Source organism: Plecotus auritus, assembly GCF_963455305.1.
Source record: "Plecotus auritus genome assembly, chromosome: 7".
Lineage (NCBI taxonomy): Eukaryota > Metazoa > Chordata > Mammalia > Chiroptera > Vespertilionidae > Plecotus > Plecotus auritus.
The window spans coordinates 37,325,760-37,351,997 of NC_137774.1; the positions used below are offsets into that span (position 1 = coordinate 37,325,760).

The 26,238-nt window shown below is 41.0% G+C and overlaps 1 protein-coding gene across 1 annotated transcript in view; it reads right to left on the reverse strand.

The window, feature by feature from the left end:
* Window positions 1-544: 544 nt before the first annotated feature.
* The window catches only part of METTL16 (methyltransferase 16, RNA N6-adenosine), a 61,547-nt gene continuing 35,853 nt past the window's right edge, over window positions 545-26,238 (reverse strand). Inside the window, exons 7-10 of the mRNA XM_080680008.1 lie at window positions 22,175-22,244; window positions 20,819-20,908; window positions 4,956-5,132; window positions 545-4,824 (exon numbers count right to left, since the gene is read on the reverse strand). Of these exons, the coding sequence (XP_080536134.1) occupies window positions 4,201-4,824; window positions 4,956-5,132; window positions 20,819-20,908; window positions 22,175-22,244 (961 nt within the window). The 3' untranslated portion in view covers window positions 545-4,200. The remainder of the gene's footprint in view (window positions 4,825-4,955; window positions 5,133-20,818; window positions 20,909-22,174; window positions 22,245-26,238) is intronic.

The following is a 26,238-nucleotide window of genomic DNA, read 5'->3' on the forward strand; positions in this document are numbered from 1 at the left end:
TAGTACCCTAATTAACTAGATAGCAAAAAAAGTTTGATCCAAAGGACTGACCCTACTTGGATATATTCTAGAGTAGCAGGACAGATGGAAAGAAAGAAAAAATAGTCAACTGTGACCATAAACATAAAAAGTTGAAAAATTATGTACAGATAAAAAGACCATAGGGTAATCGATTTTTCTCTTCTTTCTACCTTTATTTTTCAAATTTTATTTACATAAAAATATTTATCTGGGTAGCAAATGGGTATTTCAAGAAAATACCAAGCGCACAATTTGATCCATTCCTACAGTGCAGTTAAGGTGCTTGAAAAAGGGGCCAAAGGTGCCCCCGTGTGGCCACAGAGGAAAATGCTGTGGTTTAAGGTCGAGGGGCTACCTTTTTTTTTTAAAGTTGATTTGAGAGAGAGGAAGGGAGAGGGACAGAGAGTTAGAAACATCAATGATGAAAGAGAATCATCAGCGCTCTCCTGCATGCCCCCTACTGGGGATCAAGCCCACAACCCCGGCATGTGCCATGACCAGGAATCAAACTGTGACCTCCTGGTTCATAGGTTAGTGATCAACCACTGAGCCATGCTAGCCGGGTGCTACACCTTGCAGTTTTATTACTTGTAGAAGTTGGTGTAATCACATCATAGTTATCAATATGAACCCTTAAGATTAGCTGAAACTCTACCACAGAGATGCCAACCCTGCTAGGACATGGAGCATTGCTCTGGTAAGGATGTGAGGTGAGGGAAGCAAACTGTTGGAAACAAAACAAATTCCAAAGAACAAAAGCAGCTTTAGTCCTCCTTGGAAAACAAGTTCAGCTTCTGTTCCCATTTGAATTGTAGAAGATCAGAAGCCAGTGCCAGGGACCAGAATAGAATTTAAGATCATACCACAAAGATTTAATTCCATACCAACCCATCCATATGAACTTGACCTCCAGACCTTTAAGGCAAGTATCATTCAACACCATACATGGGTCAATAACTTTTTTTTTTAAAAGGTTTTTATTGATTTTGTTACGAGGAAAGGAGAGAGAGAAACATCAAATTGGCTGCCTCCCACATGCACCAGGACCAGGGAATTAAGCCCACAACGTGAGCATGTGCCCTGACTGGAAATCGAACTGGTGACCTTTCAGTGTACAAGACAAAGCTCAACCAACTGAGCCACCCAGTCAGGGCAATAACCTATTTCTTTAAAGAAAATAAATTCCCTTTCCCCCTATACCAAAGGTATATGCTATCACATCACATATCACACAATTATAAAGTACATGCATACCTAAAAGAATTTTTAGATGTCTTTTAAAAGCGTTTTCAATGGCCCAGCCAGCATGGCTCAGTGGTTGAGCATCAACCTATGAACAGGAAGTCATGGTTCAATTCCTGGTCAGGGCACATGCCCAGTTTGTGGGCTCAATTCCCAGTGTGGGGCGTGCAGGAGGCAGCCGATCAATGATTCTCTCTCATCGTTGATGTTTTTATTTCTTTCCCTCTCCCTTCCTCTCTGAAATCAATAAAAATATATTTTTAAAAATGTTTTCAATGTTCTCATTAGATATCCAAATGCAAAGGCACTCACAGCTCTAGCAGTGGAAGCTTCCCTTGTCACATACCTTTTAAACTCTAAGTGCATTGACAACACCTATAAAACCTCCTCCATGACACCAAGCCCAAAACCTGGGGCAATGAAACTTGCACACATCTTTGGTCCTCCAGTTACATATCTTATTCTCTGGGAATCTCTAAGTACTAGATCTAAACAAAGGCTAATACTGTGCCTGAAATACATTTTGATCAGGCAAGGAGTATAAATAAATGCACTACTGTTATAACATGGAAAAATACTTACAAGGTATTAAATGAAAAAAGCGTAATATAAAATACACAGCATGAGTACAACCAAAGTTAAACCCTATCACACACCCCATCTACAGAAAGAGAGACTAGAAGGAAATACTAAAATACCATTAGTGGTTGTGTTTGAGAAGGTTGAGACTAGGAGTGACTTTGTTGCTGTTTTCTTTCACTTTTCCAAATCTTTTAATGAGCACATGCTAGATTCTTTTTTAAATGACACAAACAAGCAAAAAATAAATACTTATTGGCCACTAGTTGCCACCTAACTTAATTACCCTAAAATTCTATCAAGATAGAAATTTACCTTGGTTTGGGTCTGGCATATGATTCAAATGTGTCATCAGAGGTCAATACAGCAGGCTGGTATGGGTGAGCACAGGAGATTATTGGACCAGAGGAATCCAAGGCTATGCATTAAATCTTGGTTCTGTGTGACCCTAGGCCAAGACTGGTCTCCTCATCCTGTCAAATGAGAGGTTGGACTAGAACAGTGGTTCCTAATCCTGAGGGGGTTACTGACTGCTCTCTCTAAGTCAGGAACCTTTCTCTCCAGGAACAAAACAAAACAAAACAAAACAAAACAAAACAAAACAAAACAAAACAAAACACATATGCTCACAGAGCTTTTAAAAACAACTCAGGCTCGGCTGGCATGGCTCAGTGATTGAGTGTCGACCTATGAACAAGGTGGTCATGGTTTGATACCTGGTGTGGGCACATGCCGGGGTGGCAGGCTCGATCCCCAGTGAGGGGCGTGCAGGAGGCAGCTGATCAATGATTTTTTCTCATCATCGATGTTTCTATCTCTCTCTCCCTCTCCCTTCCTCTCCGACATCAATAAAAATATATTTAAAAATTTTTTTTGAATAAAGTAAAAACCACCCAGGAGGTTTATGATTCTCTTGAGGCTCATGGACCAGGTTAAGAACACTGATGGGTTAATATGGTATCTTCTGCAGCTGTTTCCATCGCTACAGAGAGGTGTAACATAATCCCATTTTCATTTCCTGTATCTTTGCTGAGGGCCTGGCCTAGCTACTGCCAAAATATGCCAAGGTCATCAGTATTCTACCCTAACCAATAGCCATCTTTCTGAAGTGTGGCTTAACTACTCTGCTCCGGTCTTCATTGTAGGTAACAAGGGACTCCGTCTGGCACCATACTCAAAAAATTTCAGTCTAAATAGAACACTACGCTACTGAAAGTGAAGCTCAGCAGAGAGTACCCAAAACATCAAGAGAACAAAAAAAAGAAACTTTTTCCAGAGGCATTCCTGCTGAGCCCTGACATTCCAATTAGAAACATGTTTTAAGAACATGGTTATCCTGGCCTCAGAATTCTCCTATGCTAACAGGTAGGTAAGTACAGAGAGAATTACTAAGGAACCAACACAAAAGTAGTAATTGATCAGCTACAACTGATCTGCCAATGGATGAGAATTTCTTAAGCAACCTACTGCTTACTTCATTTCTTATTTTTATCATCATTTACCCATTCAAACTCAAGAATATATTTCCCCAACCCCAGGATTCGAACAGGATGGACAGTTTTCAATTCAGAATTACTCTTATATTAAAAACAAAACAAAGCTCCATTTCAAATGTCATATACTAGTAAAACTACTACAAACAGTACTTTCAACAGGTTGGAGGTAGGGGTATGGCTTCATTCTGTTGTGTCTCAGTCACTCACATCTGGGAGTTTTGCTTACCTAATTGTTTCTGTAATAAGCAACATCAAAACGGACATGAGTCAGGAATGTGACGTTTCCAGGCACTCCCCAGATCAGCCCCTCTTCTGGCATTACTAAGCTTCCTCTCCCTGACTCTCCCATCACCTACCATCAGGCCAGTTCTTTTCCTAGGACTGACTCAGAGGCAGTCAATCATATGTACCCAGAGAAAGTCTTCAGTCTTGAAGGTGACTCCAGAAGAGGGTACAGAGCCTATCTGCCCAGGTGTACTGCCTCCATTTGGGGGATGAGAAAGCATGATGCTCTGTACTGTTCTGACCCAGACCAGATTCCAAAAATAATCCTTTTGGCCTCAGAGAAGCAGTCTAAAGCTAAGGTAATCAGTTTAAATCAGGTTTAAATCCATTATGAGTTTTCTGATGGCTTTTTTTGATGCTGATAATCACAATTCTTCCTCCTGAACTACAATGCCCTGTAACTTAAAAAAAGGGGATTGGGGGGAGGTCTAAAAATGAATTAATTTGTTTTTGTTTTTAAAGGTAATTCCACGTAATGCTACCAACAGGCCCATGGCAGAATTCCTCTTGCCACCCCACAGGCCACTCCAAGCAAGCTGCTTTATACAACTTTTCCAACTGTGCAAGAAGTTTGGAGTTAACTGGCAACGAGCCTGAAAATCTGGTTACGTATATAGGTACAAAGCTGGTTCATCAAATCCCTGTTCTGACCCTCAACCCAGTGCATTTCAACTAAGGCATCATCGACCTCCTTCTTAATGTTTATCAAACACTTGAAAAGGTAATGTCCAGCCACTCCTTGGAGAGGGGTCTCTTTTTCAGACACTGGGCTGATGAGCTGCTCAGAAGCCTCTCGGTCCTGGGCTCCATTGCTAGAGCCTTTAGAACTTTCCAAAACCTCCATGTCTCCCTTTTCCTCACTCCTTTCATCCTCCATGGGTCCTGTGTTTCCTTCCTGGGAAAGCGAATCCTGGATTGGGCCATGGCCCTCAACAGTGGCTGACTCGCCTTCCTGTAGAGCAGGGCCACACAGGACACTCTCCCGGGGGCCCTGGGCCAAATCTTGGCTACTGCCAGACTCTTCGGGGGTGAACTTTTTCTCTTCCAAAGCTTGGATGACGTCCTCAGGAGCTCGAGGAACTTCTCTCAATTGTCTCACTCGTTCTCTTTTCTTTCTCCTTAAATGAATCCAGGAGTTTTCTATGGCTGTTAGGAAAAGGCTAATTTCCCCCTTTCCACACGGAACTCGTTTATGCTGGACCTATTTAGAGGAAAAAAACAGAATTTTATACGAAATCACTTTTTTTACTATCAAAGGCCCCCCCCCATTTTTTTAAAAAGGAAAACAAAGTAAAAGATATAAGTACTTCTTCAATGTATATAACCAGGTACCTTAAGATCAGTGAGAATTTTTTCAATCCATGTCATTACAACTACTATGCCTTCTTCCACTGTCTCAGAGCCCAAAGATGATGCTTTGAGGGATAATTCTTTCATCACAGACTCCAACACTACAAATGTGATGGGTTTCCTTGGCTTCTCTAATTTTCTTCGCTTACTTGGTGGTGACTGAAAGTAAAAGAAGGAATGGGAAAAGAGGGGAAAGTTACAGAAATAATTGAATGCACTGTAATGAACTCAGGGAAATGTCCATGACTTCTGCTATCAATCATAGACCACTCAAAACACAAAGGCTTTTCTTTGGCATGTTTTTTTGTGTGTGTTTTTTAAAAATTAATCCTCACCCAATACTATGTTTCTATTGATTTTTAGAAAGAGGGTAAGGGAGAGAGACACAGAGAGAAAAACATCAATGTGAAAGAGAAACACCAATCTATTGTTTTCCTCATGTGCCCCAACTGCGATCAAGCCAAAACCCTTTGGTGTACAGGATGAAACCCAACCAACCGAGCCACCTGGCTAGGGCTGCATGTTTATTTTTAATATTTAACCCTGGAAAATAGGTTTAACACCTCCGCATTTTACAGAAGGGAAAACTAAGACAGAGAGGCTACATAAACAGCTTAAGGTCACATAGGTAGTAACTGCAAAGTTAGGATGTGAATCCCAAACCCAGGTTCCTTCTGCTGCCATACCATGCTTCTGGTTATCAGTATGTAACAACTCCTCTAATAAGTAAATGTCCTTAATCTACTTGTGCCCCAAATGGGCCTGTATGATTACTTCCTTCAAGGCAACTCAAAGACCCTTGAGGCACTGTGTTCTTTTCTATAAAGAACTGCATGGCTTAAAAGCACCAACTTGTAATCTGATTTTTAAACTTGCTGAGGCTTGAAAGAAAGAAGCTGGTGAGGCACAGCTTGTGAGATCACATGCTAGAAATGACCAGGGTACCAGGATCACATGGGCAGACGAGAAGGACTGGTGAATCTTATCTAATGTTCAAGCCAAGCAAGTGACCAACTAAGCACTGCCTCTTAGTTGGGGAGAGGGGACACCAGTACAGATGAGAACAGTGTTTGAAAGCTGGTTCATCTTCCTGTTTCAAGCTTGGAAAGTGAATTATACTCTATCCACTAGAGGGACTCAAGTTCCACTTTATAAGCCAAAAGACACTACTAGGAATTATTTCTTTAAAGTAAATACTTACTAAATGTGTGGGTTTTTTAAACGACTCAGCTAAGACCAGATATATTATGGATACTTTATTTTAAGAGACAGACAGACTCCTACTTGTTGACAAAATTTATCAAAATTTTAGAAAAATTAAGATAATTCTAAGGTCATGGTAAAAATGAACAGGTGAGGAGTATAAGGAAAAAGGCTCAAAAAGAAACAATAGTTTAGCTTTGCAGATCTTTTCCTACAAAAAGGAGCCCCTGATAATTGTGCTACTAACTCCAATTCTACCTAGAAACAGTGACCGAACACATGCATATACACACACAGAAAGGTCTAAGTATTGGGTGAGGTCTTAAAAGAACTAACCAGCAACACAATACCCCATACATATACAACAAAATAAGCAGCTTATTCTATGCTATAAAACTACTAGACAGTATTTTAAGTAACAATCTGTATTTTTCTCTATTATTCAATCATCCAGCATAAGAAACAATTTCTAGTCTACGGAGAGCCTAACACTTTGCACTAAGGAGCTTAAAATACAATTATTAAACTGGGGAGGAAGAAAGATGGTGGTGTGTAGGAGGATGAGGCACAAGAATCGGATTCCAATAAACAAATGGGAAAGCACTCTCAGATACAGGGAACAGACTGATGGTTGCCAGAGGGAAGCGGGGTTAGAGACTGGTAGAAAAAGTGAAGGGATTAAGTACAAATTGGTAGTTACAGAATAGTCACTGGGATGTAAAGTATAGCACAGGGAATACAGTCAGAGAGAAAGAAAGACAGAGAGATAGAAACATCAATGATGAGAATCATAGTTTGGCTGCCTCCTGCACACCTCACACTGGGGATTGAGCCCGCAACCCTGGCATGTGCCCTGACAGGGAATCGACCATGATCTCCTGATTCACAGTCGATGCTCAACCACTGAGCAACACTGGCTGAGCAGGTGTATTTCCTTATATTAAAAAATAAACAATGGAAGGATAAATTATAAAACTGTTAAACCCATGGAGCAGTGAGGGATTAGGGCGAGACAAGAGAAAGAAGCCAAACTTCTGACTATATCTCCTTTTAGATATTAAAACCATGTAAATATATTTTATAATTACAAAGCAAAATTAAGTAACACAAAAAAGGCCATCCCTAAAAATATAAAGTAAAATCAAACAAATGAACCCACAAACAGGAAACATTCCAAATGATTTTAAAATCCATCATGAGATTGTCCCCAAGAAAAAAAAAAAAAAGCTATTTTCATAAATCTTTTTGTTATTGGTAATGTTAATTTTGAGAACTGTGGTGTATCAGTGGGTCAAAAGAAATGAATAATTATATTAGTATGGCTAATGACTGAGATTGCTGACATGAGATTTTTGAATGGGAGACATAGATAGACAATTGGTGATATTAAGTAGAAACAGAATAGAAAGTACAGCATGAACTTAGAATGTATTTCATCTTTAATTCCTAGCTCTATCCACTGGAAAAGCCTAGAAATAATACCAATTCAGTAACGACCAACCTAGTGCCCAGATAGCTCTAAATACCATTTCCCACTAAAATAAACCAGTGGTACTTGGAGAAATGGTTGATTCCAGGTCTGGGACAGAAAAAGATATGAGCCAGAACAACCTGTCACACTACAAAGCAAGGAAGCTACAAAAGCCTACAATGGTCTCAATAAGAAGACTCAGGAGTCAACTTGAGCAAACTTCCCATGGCCAAAGATGGACATCCTGTGCATCCATAAAAATAGTAAGTGTAATGGATTGAAAAATATTCAAAGTGTAAATCCATGAGTTTATAATGCTTTCAAAACAAAAACTAAACCACCCTCTTTTGTCACTTTTGGAGATGCTGGGAAAACACCAACTCATCATTCTTAAAATTGAAAACTAAAGCAAAATAATCAAGCATTTATCTAGCCTTTACTAGATGAACTTTCAGGTAACAACATAATTGATAAAGGTAAGTTTCTCTTTAGATCATCAAAGACTGTTCACATTACAAAAGGACATAAGCAAACATTATGTGCCTCCTGATGGAAGTATATACCACACACCACCTAAAAGTAGTCTTGCCCTTTCACTCTCCCAAATCAAACCTGTATATGAGCAACTCTCTAGATCTAACTACCAATTTACAGGAAAGAAAAGGTCTGAGGAACATATTAACACCATGAAAACCTACTGAGAAAAATCCAGATGTAAAAAACTCCATAGGACAAATAGGCTAGTTTCTTCAAAAAACAAGGGAGAGCGGAAGGTGGGGGGAGGTGGGGGGAGGGAGAGAGAGAAGGAGAAAAGGGAGGGGAGGGGAGGACACACTACAGAGTAAAATCAATTTAAGGATATATCAATCAACTGTATAAAATGTAAGATTCTAGTTTGACAAATTTTACAACATCGGATCAACTATAGAGCTGAAATGACGAATTACTGTTAATATTTTATGTATGATTATGGTATTATGGTTATCTTTTAAATCTTTACCTTTAGAGATAAATATGAAAATAGTTATAGATAAAATAACTATGCTTCAGAATATCAGGGCAGAGGAAAGGAGTACAGATGAAACAAGAATGGGCATAAACAGTTCGATTTCATGACTGGATTGTGGGCTCAATCCCCAGTGTGGGGTGTGCAGGAGGCAGCCGATCAATGATTCTCTCTCATCAATGATGTTTCTATCTCTCTCCCTCTCCCTTCCATTCTGAAATCAATACAAATATATTTAAAAATAAATAAGACACCAAAACCATAAAGGAAAAGAGGGGTACATTGGGTTAAATTAAAAGTATGATATTTTTAAAATAAAAAGGTGTTGGCTAGCTAACACCTGGGAGAAAACATTAGCAACATACAGGGTGGGGCAAAAATAGGTTTACTACAGTTTATTGTATGGAAAATAATCTCTATATATAAAAGCCTAAGAGGCCATTACGACCGGATGACCAACCGGTAGCTATGATGTGCACTGACCACCAGGGGGCAGACGCTCAACATAGGAGCTGCCTCCTGGTTGTCAGTGCACTCCCAGAGCCAACCTCCCGCAGTCTAGGCACCCCCCCAAACCAGCCAGCCAACCTTCCACGGTCCCTCCCCATCGGCGGGCCAGGTGGTCAGTGCGGCCAACCTCCCTCAGTCCCTCCCCCCCTGCTAGCCAACCTCCCGCGATCCCTCCCCCCAGACTCGGAGAGATGGCCCTGATAGGCCCTGATCGCCAGCCAGGCTGAGGGACCCCACCCTTGCACGAATTCGTGCACCAGGCCTCTAGTACAATAATAAAAATGTAGTTAATAAAATAGACAAGAAATGCAAACACCTGACATAAAGAGAATATCTAAATAGTGGATATCTAAAAAGATGTTAAACTTCATTAATTACCAGGGAAATGCAAATTAAAAACACAATGATTTAACTGCTAGAATATTAAGTGCTGGGTATAAACAACCTCTTTAGGACCATATACTATAGTAGAACTTACTCATACCCCAAAACCCATGACCCAACAGTTCCACTTCTAGGTTTATACTCAACTGAAATGTAAAATCATGCATAAGAATGTTCAGAGAAGATTATTCATAACTAGAGGCCTGGTGCACAAAATTTGTGCACGGGGCAGGGCGGGGGGGGGGGAGGGGGGCTCCTCAGCCAGGCCTGCACCCTCTCCAATCTAGGATCCCTCTCACAATCTGGAAAGAATGGCTCCTAACCACTCGCCTGCCTGCCTGCCTGATTGCCCCTAACCCCTCTGCCTGCCGGCCTGATCGCCCCTACCTTGCGCCCCTGCGGGTCTGATCGCCCCTACCTTGTCCCCCTGCCAGCCTGAATGCCCCTACCTTGCCCCCCTGCCGGCCTGACTGCCCCTACCTTGCCACCCTGTCGGCATGATCACCCCCAACTGCCCTCCCCTACCGGCCTGATCTCACCCCCAACTGGCCTCCCCTGCCGGCCTGATTGCCCCTAACTGCCTCTGCTCCGGCCCCCACCACCATGGCTTTGTCTGGAAGGAAGTTGGACATCTGGAAGATGGCCGGTCGACCTGGTCTAAGTAGCATATTACCCTTTTATTAGTATAGATTATATAGGATAGGATTGCTTAAATGGTGGGGAAAAGCCTTTTTTAGCATAATCCCTATATCTGGACTGATAGCCAGCCATATGCACTATACTGCCAAACCAGTCATTAAAAAATTGAATCACTTTCTTACACCTTACACCAAACAGCTGTTGCCCTTAAAACCCCTCCTCAGCCCCCACCTTAGGTTCTGCCTTCGCAGTTCACCCAGAGTAGGTTCTGACAGGTCGGTTTCTATGCCAGTCAAGCGTCAAAAGCTCCGCCTCCTAGGCAGCCATTGGCTCCTTGCAGTTCACTCATATTTGGTTCTGATTGGTCTATTTCTATGCCAGTCAGCATCTCTGGGCCTGATCATAGAGGCAGGGCTGATCAGCAGCCGCCCCAGGCTGCTGGCAAGCAGGCTTGAACTGCTGACCTGTGGGAGACAGAGAGAGGCTTGGTTGCTGGCGAGGCCCGCAGAGAGAAGCAGGGTCTCTCCAGGCCTCGCCAGTAGCCGCTGCCACTGCTGATCAGCCCCGCCTCCCTCTCTCTCCGAGAGGTCAGCAGTTCAGCCCGCTCGCCTGCTGCGCGCACAGCCTGGCGTTCGGTTGAGCCTTCAATCGTTTTGGATGTTACAACCCTGGCTCTTTATATATACAGATACCTGCACATGGGAAACAACTCAAATGTCTCTAAATAGTAGAATGGATAAATTGTAGTATATTCAAATGATATAGTAATACTGTTCCAAAGGACAAACTCTGTTCAGCATCAATGTGGATGAATCCCACAGACATAATTTGCATAAAAGAAACCAGATACTATAGATAAACAGGAGGTAGGGGTTAGTAATTAGGAGTGAGCATGAGAGGAATCTGGATTACTGGTAAATAAGTCATTAAGATTTAAATCTACACAGATATGACTTTATAAAAGCACTTATCTTTTAATTTTTTTAAGTTTACCAAATTATTTATGAATAGAAACAGAATCAAGGCAATTAAAACTGTCTAAAGTTGACAAATGAAGAAGTAAAGGCAAAAGCATATTTTTATCTAGAGCACTGTTATCCAACAGAACTTTCTGTGATGATAGAAATGTTCTGTGTCTGTGCTAGTCAATATGGTAGCTTCTAGCCACATGTGGCTATTGGAACACTTGAAATGTAGCTGGTGAGACTGAGTTGAGAAACTAAATTTTTAATTTAACTTAATTTAATTTAAATTTAAAGTCAATGTGCTTGTGGCCAGCATATTGGACAGCACAAATCAAGAGAGATGGGGGCACCACCACAGGAAACAGAATCCACTAAAATATATTCTCTCTGGGGAGTGGGATATTATAAAAAAGTTGTGATGCGGCTAAGTTTGCTTTTACCATAAATTCTTTTGTACTATTTGCTGTGTAACTTTATGTATGCATTTTAATTTAAAGAAGAAACTACTCTTTCTTTTCAGTATGTATATAAAGCACATACTTAAAATTGTTAACAGTGGTTATCTATGGGTGGTAGGGATTATGGTAATTTTCTTTTCTTCCTTAAAAAAATTATCCATATTTTCTAAAATGTTTACCAAAATGAAACATTTAAAAAGAACAACAACAAAACACACACGCGCGCGCGCACACACACACACACACACACACACACACACACACACAGCAGCCCTGGTCAGGTAGCTCTCCGGTCAAGGCACATACAAGAACAACCAATGTGCCCTGACCAGTTTGGCTCAGTGGACAGAGCGTCGGCCTGCGGACTGAAAAGTTCCAGGTTCGATTCCGGTCAAGGGCATGTACCTTGGTTGCAGGCACATCCCCAGTAGCGGGTGTGCAGGAGGCAGCTGATCGATGTTTCTCTCTCATCGATGTTTCTAACTCTCTATGCCTCTCCCCGCCTCTCTGTAAAAAAATTTTTAAAAATCAATTAAAAAAAGAACCAATGAATGTATAAATAACTAGAACAACAAATCAATGTCTCTCTCCACCTCTTTCTCTCTAAAATCAATGCTTAAAAAAAAAAAAAAATAAAGCTGAAACAAAACAGCACCTTGAATTTAACTCCCTCTTCTCTAATGAAGGAAGATAGGAAAAAAGCATAGTAGTTTAGACATACATGTGTTCAGTAAATATTAAGTGCCAACTACCATATACTGCTCAAAAAAATTATAGAATGAATAAATGCATGATTCCTGCCTTCAGGAAACTTCTAAATTAATAGGTAAATCAAGATGTCTGTGGCATAAATAAATGACACAAGCTTGATTTTTATTTTTTTTAATGTTTTTATTGATATTTTAGAGAGAGAGGAAGGGAGAGACATAGAGAGATGTAAATATCAATGAGAGAGGAACATCATCAATCGACTGCCTCCTGCACACCCCCTACTGGGGACTGAGCCTGCAACCCAGGCATGTGCCCTGAATGGGACTCAAACCCTCCACCTCTTGGTTCCTGGGTCGATGCTCAACTGTTGAGCCACAATGGCTGGGTAAACTTGATTTTTAAATAAACATTTAAGTCAAGCAATATGTTCACATTCAAGGGAAGACCTTTGCCTTAAAACAGTCACCTTGAAGGGCCAGTTATTACATTACTTTAAGAAATCATGTAATAGTTTTAAGAAATACCTTCCAGCTATTAAAAAAAAAAAAAAAATCAAACCCACTTTTAAAGCACAGAGGTATTCTATTTTGGATAATATTTCAAATTAGCTATGTGGGCTTTGAAAGCAATTTTAACAAAAATCCTAAACTCAAAAAAGAGAGTTCCTTTAGGAATTAAAAATAATTAGAAACTGAAACCCAAATAAAATGATTTGATAAACAGCAATAGAATAAATGTAAGACCTACCACCTTGGGAGAGGGTTTGGGGTGACTGGTGCCAATGAACCTGCACATGTCAAGTTATCCTATCTAATAAAGAGGGAATATGCTAATTGACCCTCGTGCCATCACAAAGATGGCGGCACCCAGCCAATAAGGAATATGCTAATTGACTGCCCCGCCCTCAAAGATGGCGGCACCCATAGCCAAAAAGGAGGGAATATGCTGTGACTGCCCCGCCCTCAAAGATGGTGGCGCCCACAGCCAATAACGAGGAAATATGCTAATTGACTGCCACGCCCTCAAAGATGGCGGCACCCACAGACATAAGATGGCAGCGCCCAGTCCCCTCAGCTCCATGCACCTGCCTCTGGAGTCCCCCATTCCCCTCAGCCCCCCAGGGCTGGCCTGAGGTGCAGGCAAGCCTCAGATGGTGGCTGCCCAGCCGCCCAGGGCCACCTAAGGCTCAGGTAACCAGGGCTGGCCAAGGCTTGTGCTGCTGGCAGCGGCAGCAGCAGAGGTGTGATAGGGCACTGCCTTCCCCTGAGGGCTCCCGGACTGTGAGAGGGGGCAGGCTGGGCTGAGGGACTCCCCCTCCAGTGCATGAATTTTCATGCACCGGGCCTCTAGTAACTCAATAAAAAGTGACAATCCAAGAAGAAAAAAATGATTACATACTAATGTAGCATTGTAGTTAATTCTGTAAGCTGCATTTTGGGAAGAGAAAGGTAAAACTAAAAAAAAAAAAAAAAAAAAGAAAAAAAAAAAGAAGAAATAATTCTATAAAAAATAGAATTAACCTTTTTTATTACTTATAAAATTAACCTTATTACTACTCATACTTTGTAAAAATAGTAATGGAACCAAATGATAAATATAGTGTATCTTCTCAGATTTGACTCAATATTAAAATTATTTAACTTTTAAAATGTGAAAATAAAAACATATATTATGGAATAGAATACAAAATTCAAATAAATTTTATTTTATTTTTTTAAAGATATTTTTATTGATTTTTAGAGAGAGAGAAAGGGAGAGGGATAGAGATAGAAGAAACATTGATGAGGGAGGAAGTCATCGACTGGCTGCCTCATGCAATACCCCATTGGGGATAGAGCCCACAACCTGGGTATGTGCCCTGACTGGGAGTCAAACTGCTGACCCTCCTGGTTCCTAGGTCAACACTCAACTGCTGAGCCATACCGGCCGGGCCAAAATTCAAATAGATTTTAAAAAGAGGAGATTTCATGAACACTGAATGCTTCCTGGGAACTTCTTTATTGCCACCTGGATGCTCAGGGGTTTGTCAGTAACTGTTTTCTGCTATAGCTGGTACCTCAGTCTGAGAATCACTTTACCACATCACTTGTTCCTTTATTTTCATTCATTTAACAATTATTTGAGGACCAGACACTATGCTAGGTTGGTGCCACATAAAAGATACAATGATGGGAATATGGACAAAGTACTATAATGAAGACAGGAGAAGGATCCCAATAGCAGCTTAGGAAGAGTCAGGGCAAGCTTTACAGAAGGTAGTATCCGAACTAACTTGATAGATGAGGAGTCTGATGGTCAGAGAGGAATCTCCAGGCAATTTTTAGTTATCTAGTGACTATCTGGACATTCTCTCTCTCTCTTTTTTAAAAAATATTTTTACTGATTTCAGAGAGGAAGAAAGATAGAAACATCAATGATGAGATAGAATCAATGACTGGCCGCCTCCTGCACACCCCACATTGGGATCGAGCCTGCAACCCGGGCATGTGCCCTGACCAGGAATCAAACCACGACCTCCTGGTTCCTAGGTCAACGCTCAACTGCTAAGCCACGCCGGATGGGCTAGACATTCTCTTTACGTTAAAAAAAAAAAAAAAAAAAAAAAAAAACGAACCTCAGAAAACAGTAGCTCAACATTACTAGAACATCAAATATGGGGAGGGGAGTGAGAAGAAATGGTGGGAAATGACAATACAGTATATTTTACAGGCACTGTGTTAAGTACATTTAATTCTCAAAACCCTATGTGGTAGGTATTATTATTTAACTCCCATTTTATAAGTGAGGAAATTGAAGCTTAGAGAAGTTAAGTAACCTGCTCAACATAAAGCTAGGTAGAGGCCAGCTCACAAAAGGCATTTTCTATACACCATGCAATAGTTTTGGTGTGACCCACCATGCCAGAATTAAACAAATTACCAATACAAAGTATGTCACAAAGAAGGTTATGGAGAATACAAATACAAGTCCAGAGATTTCTATGGGCTGAATGGTTAAGAAGGCTTTATGCAGAATTTGGAATTGACCTGGGCTGCAGTAGAGGGAAGTCCGAGGGAAGGGCCAGACAGAGAGCAGACTGTGAGCTATGACTCTGGCATCATGAGAAGTCAGTGGAGGCCAATATAGGAGAAGACAGTACAGTCAGAAAAATAGGGAGTGATTAGGATGGAAGGGAAAGTTAAAGACAGATTTAGGAAGTCCAAGGAGCCAAATGAGCTATACTTCCCACTGGCAGTAAGTAGACACTCAGGATTTTTTGAGCAGAATGGTAAGCTAAAGGATGAGCCCAAGTGACTCTTACAAGAGAAGAGAGGCCTACAAGCAAGATGATGCAGGCCTACATAAGCAGGTTATTACACAGCCAGACTGAAACAAAAAGCAGTACTTTGGAAAGCAGAGTACCAGAGTGACTAAGAGTATAGGCTGTGAAGTCACACTGATCTGGGTTCCAACCTGTCCTTTAAGAGCCTCCAGTTTACTCATCTAGTAAGCAGGAATAATACCACCTAATTTACTTAACTGTTGTCAGTTTTCAATAAAATGACAATGTGTGTGAAGTAAACCATTCAAACAACAAAGACTACATCTAGTGCTTCAAATCTACTAAATCTATTAATGTCCTACTTGCAATGTTGCACCTTAGTACAAGTTCTACACCAAGCATGTCAAACTCAAAGGCTAACAAGGGCCAAATAAATGAGGTGTAAGTTTATGTGGGCCACAAAAAATCAAAAGCTTCAATTTTCATAGAAACATAGGTTTATTTCGATAGAGACATGCGGAATACAAAGGGCTGAAATAAATGAGTAATTGTTAACATAAAATAATAGAACATTTTAATAAAAATTAATATTTTTCTTGAACATTAACTTACCAGACACTAAATAACTGCACAAATTAATAAGCGTAACGCAAATAAATCTATTTTTCTTTTTCTCCGAAAGCGAAATATTTCCTGTTGTGCACACCAAACAAGTCAGTACAAGACTAATGACATGGCAATTGGCTATTAAAATATTCGCTGCTAATATTAGTGGAAAGAAATGATGCACCTGCGTGTAAGGCACATAAGGGAAATGAATGCAACACGATTATAGTAATCAGTCATTAGTGAATGTTATAGTTCGTTATTAATAATTATGTATAACAGGATATTGTAAAAATTAAGTTACGAAATTTTTATTAAAACGTTTCTTACATACCGTTATATTGGCTGGGCCACAAAAATATTTGTTGTGGGCCCCATGCAGCCTGTGAGCCGCGAGTTTGACATGCTTGTTCTACATCATTCCTTTCCACGTTCAGGAAAATACTTACTGAGCACCAACTACAAGTCAGACAACAACAATTTCTCCTCCATGAAGTCATCTCTGATAAGCCCAGCTTGAACTGCTGCCTTTTCTGAACTCTTTCAACCATTCTGGTCCCTACCATTCATTTTTGCACTTACACACAATTCTGAATCAATCCTTCATGTTTTTCTCTCCCATAAAACTGATCATCATAAGGAATAGAAAATGGTGTCTTTGGTATTACCACAATGAATAAGAAAAGTAAATAAGAGGGTCCTTAGCTTTGGTTTTGCTCAAGAGCTCAGCTCCCTAATCATCATATCTATTTTATAATGTATAACTTGGTACAGTACTGGTTTTCAAACCATTTCTTAACAGCGAATCCTTTCAACAAATATAATCGATACATAAAATTGCTAAAAGCAGATCATCTCTGGATAAAATGAGAGTGAGGCCTAAAGTACCAACCTGATGTATGCCCCCAAATGTCATCCTCTGGGATACCTAAAAGGAATCCCTAATCTATCTGGAACTAGTTTGAAAGTCTATGGAGCCTGGCCTCTGTGGCTCAGGGATTGAGCGTCACAGTTCGATTCCTGGTCAGGGCACACACTGGGGTTGCGGGCTTGATCCCCAGTAGGGGGCGTGCAGGAGGCAGCTGATTAATGATTCTTCCTCATCATTGATGTTTCTATCTCCCTCTCCCTTTCTCTCTGAAATCAATAAAAATAAAAAAATTTTTAAAGGACTTCTAAATAAAATCCATCCCACTAACTTGGTGTGCTTATTAAAAAAAAAAAAAAAAGTAGAGCACTGTCAGGAGACCCCAAAACTCTGACACTAACAAGGCTACCTAATCAATGTGACCCCTTCCATCCATCTGATCTCCAAAAGGTCCTCTGGTTATTACTCTCTAGACGGGAAAGTCCCAGGAAATATCTTGAATGCAGAGGAAGAATTTTTTAAAACCAGAGTTGCAATGCTTATACCAAGAGTGCACAACTTGCTAGAGCCACATTATTTTTCCTTTTTCTTTTAACAAGCATCTAGCTTCTGAAAGCTAAGCTAAAATAATGCCTGAAGCAATTAGAAGAGAATCTGGGACAAAGAGGAATTCTAAGTGGCTTGTTAAAATTCTGTAAAGAGCAGTCTTTACAAGATGCTTCCTTACATTCATCATCAGTCAAAAATGATTGTATAAAAGTCTATCAACACTAGGACTCGTCTTATTGTTACTAAAATAAATACAGACAAAAGCAATGGGCTTCGTGTAGGCATTGAATCAGCAGTGAATTAGAATTTTTCACCATTCAGCACCAACAGAAAAGAGTCAGTTAGGTCTGAGATAAGTGAAAACAAGTGAAGTTGCCATAGTAACTCACACATTTACCCTAAAAAGGCTGGACTGGGGGTGGGGGGCTGGAAAGTAGGTCAATATTTCTGCCTAACTAGCTCTAGTTCTTGGCTTCCTCTCCTCATCTAAAGCAGCATCCTCTTCCTTCCCCACCCACTATAGGAGCAAGAAGGGGGAAATCAGGTGATAGAAACTCCTTTAAAAAAGCAAGGGGTGAGGAAAGGTCCAGCAGAGGGAAGGTGAACTAAGAGGACAGCCCACTAAAAACCTCAGGAGTGCCCTGGGACTACCCCTGGGAAAGCAGTTGCTGATCAAGGGCACCAGTGCTAAGAAACTGTTGCTGGGTTACCACAAATCAGAAAGTGCCATTTTCCCTGTAGCAGTTTAAGTGCACCTAATGGAACACTTGGGAATGCACTATTAACAGCTTTGGGTTGGGTTAGTGCTGGGGAGGGATGAGTACTCTGGCATGGAAGAAACCTGAGACCCTTAGCAACAGGCATTCTTTGATGGTTAAAACTACGAATAAGGCTCAAGGATGGCCTAAAAGACAGAAAAGCAAGGAGGGAAGCTTAGAAGGTTCCTTTTCAAAGTCAGCTGATTTTGCTAACACAGAAACATAGTGCCCTTTGATACTCTGATCTGAAATAGCTACTATTCCAGGAAGGCGAGGGCAACCCTGGTCTCTGAGATGATGTGAAGAGTGCCAGAGCTCATTATTAGCTCTTCCACCCGCGGTGCCAACAAATGTGGGAAGCAAGTTACACAGAAAGCATTTGGGAGCAGGTGCAGTTCCGCTTCCCTGCAGCTGTTAGTGTCTGCATAGGAATAACCCAAGGCATTAGTAATGGTTTTTAACAATTTGGTGTTAAAGCCCTGGTATTCTAGAAGATGAAAGATAAGGGAGAGAGGTCAAAAAGCAGAAACATCTTTGTAACCAGTGAATATTTCAAACTCTAATCTCTACATATCCTGTTGTAGTCATTGTACAGAGGCGGATCTAGGCTTCCGTGGCTCAGGCCATTCAAACCAGCAGATTAGGAAGGACAAGCTCAGTTTCAAATTCGAGCTCATGTATTCAGAAACATCTGCAAGTTGTCTGCTTGTACTTCTGCATGTATCTACTCCTCTGCCCTATTAGAGGAGGGAAAGAGGGTCAGAGACACAGCAACATTTAAGATGACTTTAGAGACCACGAGCAGCCAACACATTTGTAGAGGAGCACTGAGAACAACCCTATTGTATGGGCAAGGGATTAGAGACCTGAAGGACCAGGTACTGGGCCTCCATCAATACTAAGGGCAGGAGGAGCACAGACAGAGCCAAGTGCGCATAAACTTAAGGCAGGAGGCTAAAGGCAAAGAAGGCCTGGGCTGGGGGGTCGGGGGCAGGCTGGGAGAGGGCAATGGGGGCAAAAGGGGACATATGTAATACTTTCAACAATAAAGAATTAAATAAATAAAAAAGATCTGAAGCAAATATGGCAAAATATTAAAATCTGACAGAATTGGTAAATGAAAACAAAACAAACCCCCCCCCCCAAAAAAAAACAATAAGTCAATCACTTTATGAGGGAAATGTGAGAACAGATGCTATTCTTTTTTTAAAAAATAATATATTTTTATTAATTTCAGAGGGAAAGGGAGAGGGACAGAGAGATAGAAACATCAATGAGGAGAGAGGGTCATTGATCAATTGCTTCCTGCACACCCCACACTGGGGATCAAGCCTGAATCCCAGGCATATGCCCTTACTGGGAATCAAACTGTGACCTCCTGATTCAGAGGTCGATTCTCAACCACTGAGCCACAGCAGGCTGGGCAGATGCTATTCTATTATGACTTCTCAGTACAGCCCAGAGAATTTACTCAGTCTCGCGAATTCGCACTTTTCTTTTACATAGAGCAGCACATAGGACAACGAGACGTTTGTGGAACAAATCACTTTGTAAAACATTCTACTACAAAAATGTTCAAGCTCAAGCATACACAAAGTAGAAAGAATAGGATAATGACCTATCACCTAGATTCAAAACTGATCAACATTCTAGTGCAAATCTTAAAGCCAAGATAGGGATCACTTTAGTAAAGGGTTCTAAGTGTTACAAATCAAACCCCAAATGGCAAATTTCTATATTCAACCAGGAACCTGAAGAGATAGGTACTGTAGGAAAGCAGCAGTGAGTAAAGAAAAACAGACTTCTATTTAAATTTTGTTGTTGTTGTTAATCCTCACCTGAGGATATTTATTTTTTTCCATCGATTTTTAGAGTAGAAGGGAGGGAACAGGAGGGGGGGAGGAAGAGAGGGAGAGAGGAAAAGGGAGTGGGAAGGGGAGAGAGAACAAAATCATCGACCTCAGAGAGACACATCAATTGGTTACCTCCTACACACACCTCAACCAGGGGTAGGTATTAAACCTGCAACCCAGGTACATGCCCTTGACTGGGAATCGAACCCAGAGCCCTTTGGTGCATGGTCTAAACGCTCTAACCATTGCTCAACCAGCCAGGGCCCATTAAATTTATGAGAAATGTCCAACAGAATACTTATATCCGCAACGTATTTCTACAAGTTATATTATCTGCATTTTTAATTCCTAAAAAATGCATTTCCAATTAATTTGTTTACTGAGCAAGGATCACTGTGTTACACCAAACCATGAAAAAGGCTCCACAGTTACCATCGTCAGCCTTCCAGGACTGTGTCATGTTTACAACCACTTTTCTTCTGATGCAAACATTTGGAGCAAAGTTAAGAAAAACAGGAAAACAAAGATTTAGTTCATTTATGACCTACTAAAACCCACCATGTGCTGGCATTTGGAGAAGCTAAAACAAGGTCTTTACTTACTGGTACTGTTACGTCATCATAAAAACTCCAAGCTAAGGCCCATCTCATTGTCCGACCTTGACAGAATTCAGTATAGGTGACTTTAGGAACCTGAAACCAACAAACACAGCATCTCATCAAATTGAAGTCATTATACCAATATGCTTCTCGCTGCTGCTTCATGTGAAATTGTGTCTCAAAACAATTATGCATAGCTGCCTAATAATCAATGATAAATTATTCCTCAACAAAGTTGTGGCATTTTTCCCTCCCATAAAACATTAGAAAAAATTTATAGTTCTGGCTTGAGATCCAAATATATGAAACATCCAAAACACAGCTCTTCAAAGAAGCATTGGTAAAATGATTTGAATGGTTTTTTGTTTTCTTTTTGTAAGAAAGAAAGCCACCAAATGACTAGACACACCTATATAGTCTCCCTTTTGTCTATCAGATTTTAAGAAAGAAAATGAAACGACTTTGTAGCTGTTACAATTTTAACAAAGAAAAAGTGTGGTAGGGAACATAGGATAAGTAGAATGTTAGAGAGAAATCAGAAATCAGAAACAGCTTCTACCACTGACCCCACATCTGATCTCTCTGGAAAGTCATCCTGCTCAGGCTTACTAATGCCAAAATACCATAAACTGGGACGGGTGATGAGAGGGGTGGGAGAGTATTTATTTGCCACATGCTTTTTAAAACAGAAGCAAGGGGCTGAACTCATGTGAATTGCCCCATAGAGGGACACAAACTGTACTGAGGATCGTCTGGTTCTAGGTGTTTTTTGATAAATAGACGCATAACCCAGACTTAATTTTCTTAAGGTACATAGCCTTGAGTTTCTGCAGTTATAAAGGAGTCAGATGTGGCAGATAGACACCAAGTTTATATATTTTTTAAAATTTATTTTAGAGAGGAAGGGAGAGGAAAAGAGAGATAGAAAGATTGATGGGAGAGAAACATTAATTGGCTACCTCCTGCATGCCCCCTACTGCCTCCTGCACGCCCTCATTGAGGATCAAGCCTGCAACCTGCATGTGCCCTGGCCGGGAATCGAACCAGTGACCTCTTGGTGCATGGGAAGATGCTCAATCCACTGAGCAACACCAGCCAGGCAACACCGGGTTTTTAAAATTTTTAGTTTCTCTCTTGACATTCTACTCATCCTGTTTTCCCACTTTTTCTTTGTTATAAGCAATTGTCAAACAAGGTCTTATTTAAATAATATGTGAAAAGTCCCTTTTGGCCCCCAAATTAAAAAATAAACAAGCAAAAACAAAAAACCCATTTAAAGATTTAAGGTGTAAAGGAAAATCTTATACTCCAACTGCCATCAACAATAGATACACAAGAACAGTAATAAGGAAGGCTTACCCCTTGTACTCGAAGTTCTTCCTTCAGAGGAGCAAGGCTGCATTTCTTTCCCAGCATACAGCTATACCACCTGGAGGGGAAAGTCAGACAAGTAAAACACTGTTTATGTGGTTACTTTTTTTTAATCCTCACCTAAGGATATCTTTATTGATTTTAGACCAAGAGGAAAGGAAGGAGCGAGAAAGGGAGGGAGAAAACATTGATGTGAGAGAGAAACATTGATTGGTTGCCCGGACCAGGGATGGAACCTGAAACAATTTTTGGGTGTACAGGAAGACGCTCCAACCAACTGAGCCATCCAGCCAGGGCTATGTGGTTATATTTTTAAATTACGCATTATTCAAGTGAACAAGATGAGAACAGCAGCAAACAAATACTGAGTTAAGTTACAAGTGACAACAACAAGAATTATATGTAGACAAAGAACAAATCTAGCCAAGGAAAATAAGCACAAAGCAACTGAAAAAAAAAAAAAAACAAACAAAACACTAAAAAACCCCAATAACACATGAATCCACTAAGCCTCTCCAGTGATTCAGGGCTGTTATATATAGGGTGTCCACAAATATGTATACACACTTAACAGCTGATAGCTCAATTCTGAAAATGAAATGTATTTTAATAAACACTGCCTCTATAATCATTCAAAGTATGTGCATACACTTTTCGGGACACCCTATATTTGTTTTTTCAATTTGTTTTGTTTTAATATATTTTTATTGATTTCAAAGAGGAAGGGGGGGGAGGGGGGGAGAGAGAGAGAGAGAGAGAGAGAGAGAGAGAGAAACATCAATGATGAGAGAGAATCATTGATCGGCTGCCTAGAGCCTGCAACCCAGGCATGTGCCCTGACCAGGAATCAAACTGTGATCTCCTGGTTTGTAGGTCAACACTCAACCACTGAGCCACGCCAACTGGGCAGAATACCCTATATTTGTAAGGCGAGTGAAAGAGAGAGAGGTCTGTCCCAGCTGGGTGATTCAGTTAGCATCGTCCCATACACCAAAAAGGTATGTGCCTTGATTCCGGATCAGGGCACATACTTAGGTTGTGGTTTTGATACCCGGTCAGGATGCACCCAGAGGTAACTGATTGATGTTTCTCTCATACATGTCTCTCTCTCTCTCTTTTCCTAAAATCAATAACATATCCTCGGGTGAGGATTAAAAAAAAAAAGGGGGGGGGGAGAGAGAGACAGAGAGAGAGAGAGAGAGAGAGAGGTCTCACCTGTAATACTCAAAAAACAGGCCATTTAGCCTTAGGACAGAAATTAGTTAATAAATAACAATAAAGACATGTATACCTGAAACTAATACAATGTGTATCAATTATACCTCAATAAAAAAAAATATGTACTGTATAAACACCCCTTCCTACTATTAAGAGACATTGTAAAATCTGGCATGATCCTGTATTTTGAGATGCTCTAACTGGTAAATAAATTAAGGATACATGTTACATTAGAGTTCTAACAGAACATGAAATCAATTTCTTCTATAATAAATACAAATTCAGAAAAGGGAGTGCAGAGAAGATGGAGTGAACTAGTTAAAAGTTAAAAGAACAAAATTTATTTCTTCTGATTATTCTAAAAAAGTATGAAAAGTATAAACTTTATACTGGATTTCTCTTTAGCCTATGAAGAATTAATTACTATGGAAATTGCCCTTTAAACATAAACAACTAGGAACTGGACAAAATATATGAAAAGAACTGTTTTTCAGACACTGGACAACTGCAGTAAAGACCTATGATCTCAGAGAGAAACAATCCAGGTGAGTCCTACATTTGCCAGAGCTTACTGACTGAAGGAAATTTCCAAGCTGCAATGCAGTGTAAGGAAATTCAAACAGAGCCCAAGCATTTTGCTGAATTGATGAGCTAGATAATGGAGTTCAGAGAGGCCGAAGTGGTAAGGATCTGAAAAGCAAAATACAAAAGAGGAAGGGAGCGGCACAGAAACAGAATTCTGGGCATCTGTAGAGGAGTTCCCTGGAATATTTTGCAGAATAGTTACTATCTGCACATGTGGGTTGGAACTCTATGAAGCTAGAGAACGAACTCTCAAGACAGCCGTAAACTGAACGGAGCCCAGACAGAGCTGGGACTACCGAGTTTTCCCGAAAATAAGACATCATCCGAAAATAAGACCTACTTACAGGTTTCCTTCTGCGTGGAATATAAGGCATCCCCCGAAAATAAGGCCCCCAGGCTCTGTCTCAGAATGAAAATTCATTTACCGTAAACTGGTCGCTAGGGCCACCCCGACTGGCATCTAGCAACCAGTGACGTTATGCGGAGTCCTGACGTCACTGCTGTGTGGCGGCGGAGCGGGGGCAGGAGAGAGGAGGAGACTTTCGCAGATGTGTGTAGAAGAACAGGAGGATTAGAGCGGACGGGATACGGCGAAGCTGAAGCTGGTGAGTGCTGGTCTGTCTCTGGTGACACTACCTGATGCTCGCGGCCGCCTTCATGATGACTGAAGGTTCTCAGTGGCAGACCCTGCTCCAGCCCAGATCCAGGCCCCAGCAAGCCCAGTGACAGTCCCCAGGCAGGCCCCAGGGGGTAAATGTCTGATAAAGGGGTAGGGGGGATGTCTGGTGAAGGTGTTCAGTGGCACAGGGGTGGGGGGAGGGGGATCACTTAAAATGACACAGGAGGATCAGAGGGGGCAATCAAAATGACACAGGAGGATCAAAAGGTGTTACTAAAATGGTAATCCCCCTCTGATTCTCCTGTGCCATTTTGATTCCCCCCTCTGATCCCCCCTGTGTCATTTTGAGTGATCCCCCTTCCCCCACCTTGATACCCCAATTCCTTTTTTTTTTATCCCTAGAAATGAGCGCAAAAAGAAAAAGCTACTCCGTGGAGTACAAGAAAGGAATCGTGGAAGACTCTTGGGGCCAAAATCTTACTGCTTTCTGCAAAGAGAAGATGTTGAGTATCCGATTGGTCCGAAAATGGCAAGCAGAGTATGGTAACCTCATTGAACAAGTGGACAAGGGAAATGCTAAAAAAAAGCGCAAGTGTGGATCAGGTCGGCAACCATTATTTTCCGAGCTGGAAGACCTGATCTGTGAATGGGTTGTTGACAGGAGAGCAAAGGCTTTGGTTGTGAATAGGGCTCAGATTCAAGAATTTGCCCTTGCAATGGCACCACAGTTTGACATAGCCCCCCGAAGACTTCAAAGCATCACAACACTGGCTGGATAATTTCCTTCAGCGAAGTGAACTGTCTTTAAGAAGATGTACAACATTCTTTAGGTTGGAAGATACTCAAGTTATTAAGCGAGCACTTGCATTCAAGTCCTTTATTGATGATGCTGACTTCTCTAAATACAATCTTTCCAACATGATTGCTATGGATGAAACTGCAGTGTTTATGGGCTAATCATCTCAAACAACAATTGAACAGCGGGGTGCCTCCTTAGCGTACATTCCCTCCACTGCTTACGAAAGTGCACGTGTTTCCTGTATTTTGGCAATTCGTCTGGATGGCACTAAAATCCCACCTTTAATCATTTCTAAGGGCAAGAAGGAAAAGACTGAACGTGTTTTGGGCGTTTTTATTCCTGAAACTGAAAAAGCCTGGGCCACACAAGCAGTTATAAGGAAGTGGGTCGATTTAATGCTGCCGCTTGTTATGCGAGGGAGCCAAAGAGGTCTGCTAGTCTGGGATGCAGCCAGCACTCACCGCACTAAAGACATGAAGACATTTCTTCACGAAAGAAAAATAGATCAGATAATGATTCCCGCAGGAATGACGGCCTATCTCCAGACTCTTGATATTGCAATAAACAAGCCATTCAAAGACAATTTGCGCATGGAAATTAATGACTACATTGAAAATAGAATGGAGAGAAATCAGCGTGGAAACTTTGTGAAACCTAAACTGCAAGAAGTTGTAACCTGGGTGAAGAATTCCTGGGAGAAAATCACTGACAGTTGCATTGCAAATGCACTGCGAGCAGGCTACCTTGACAAGAAGTACTCATTTAAAGACAGTGCTATTGCTAAACATGAGAGATTTGGTCCACTGATTCTGAAAGAAATGGAGTCACAAG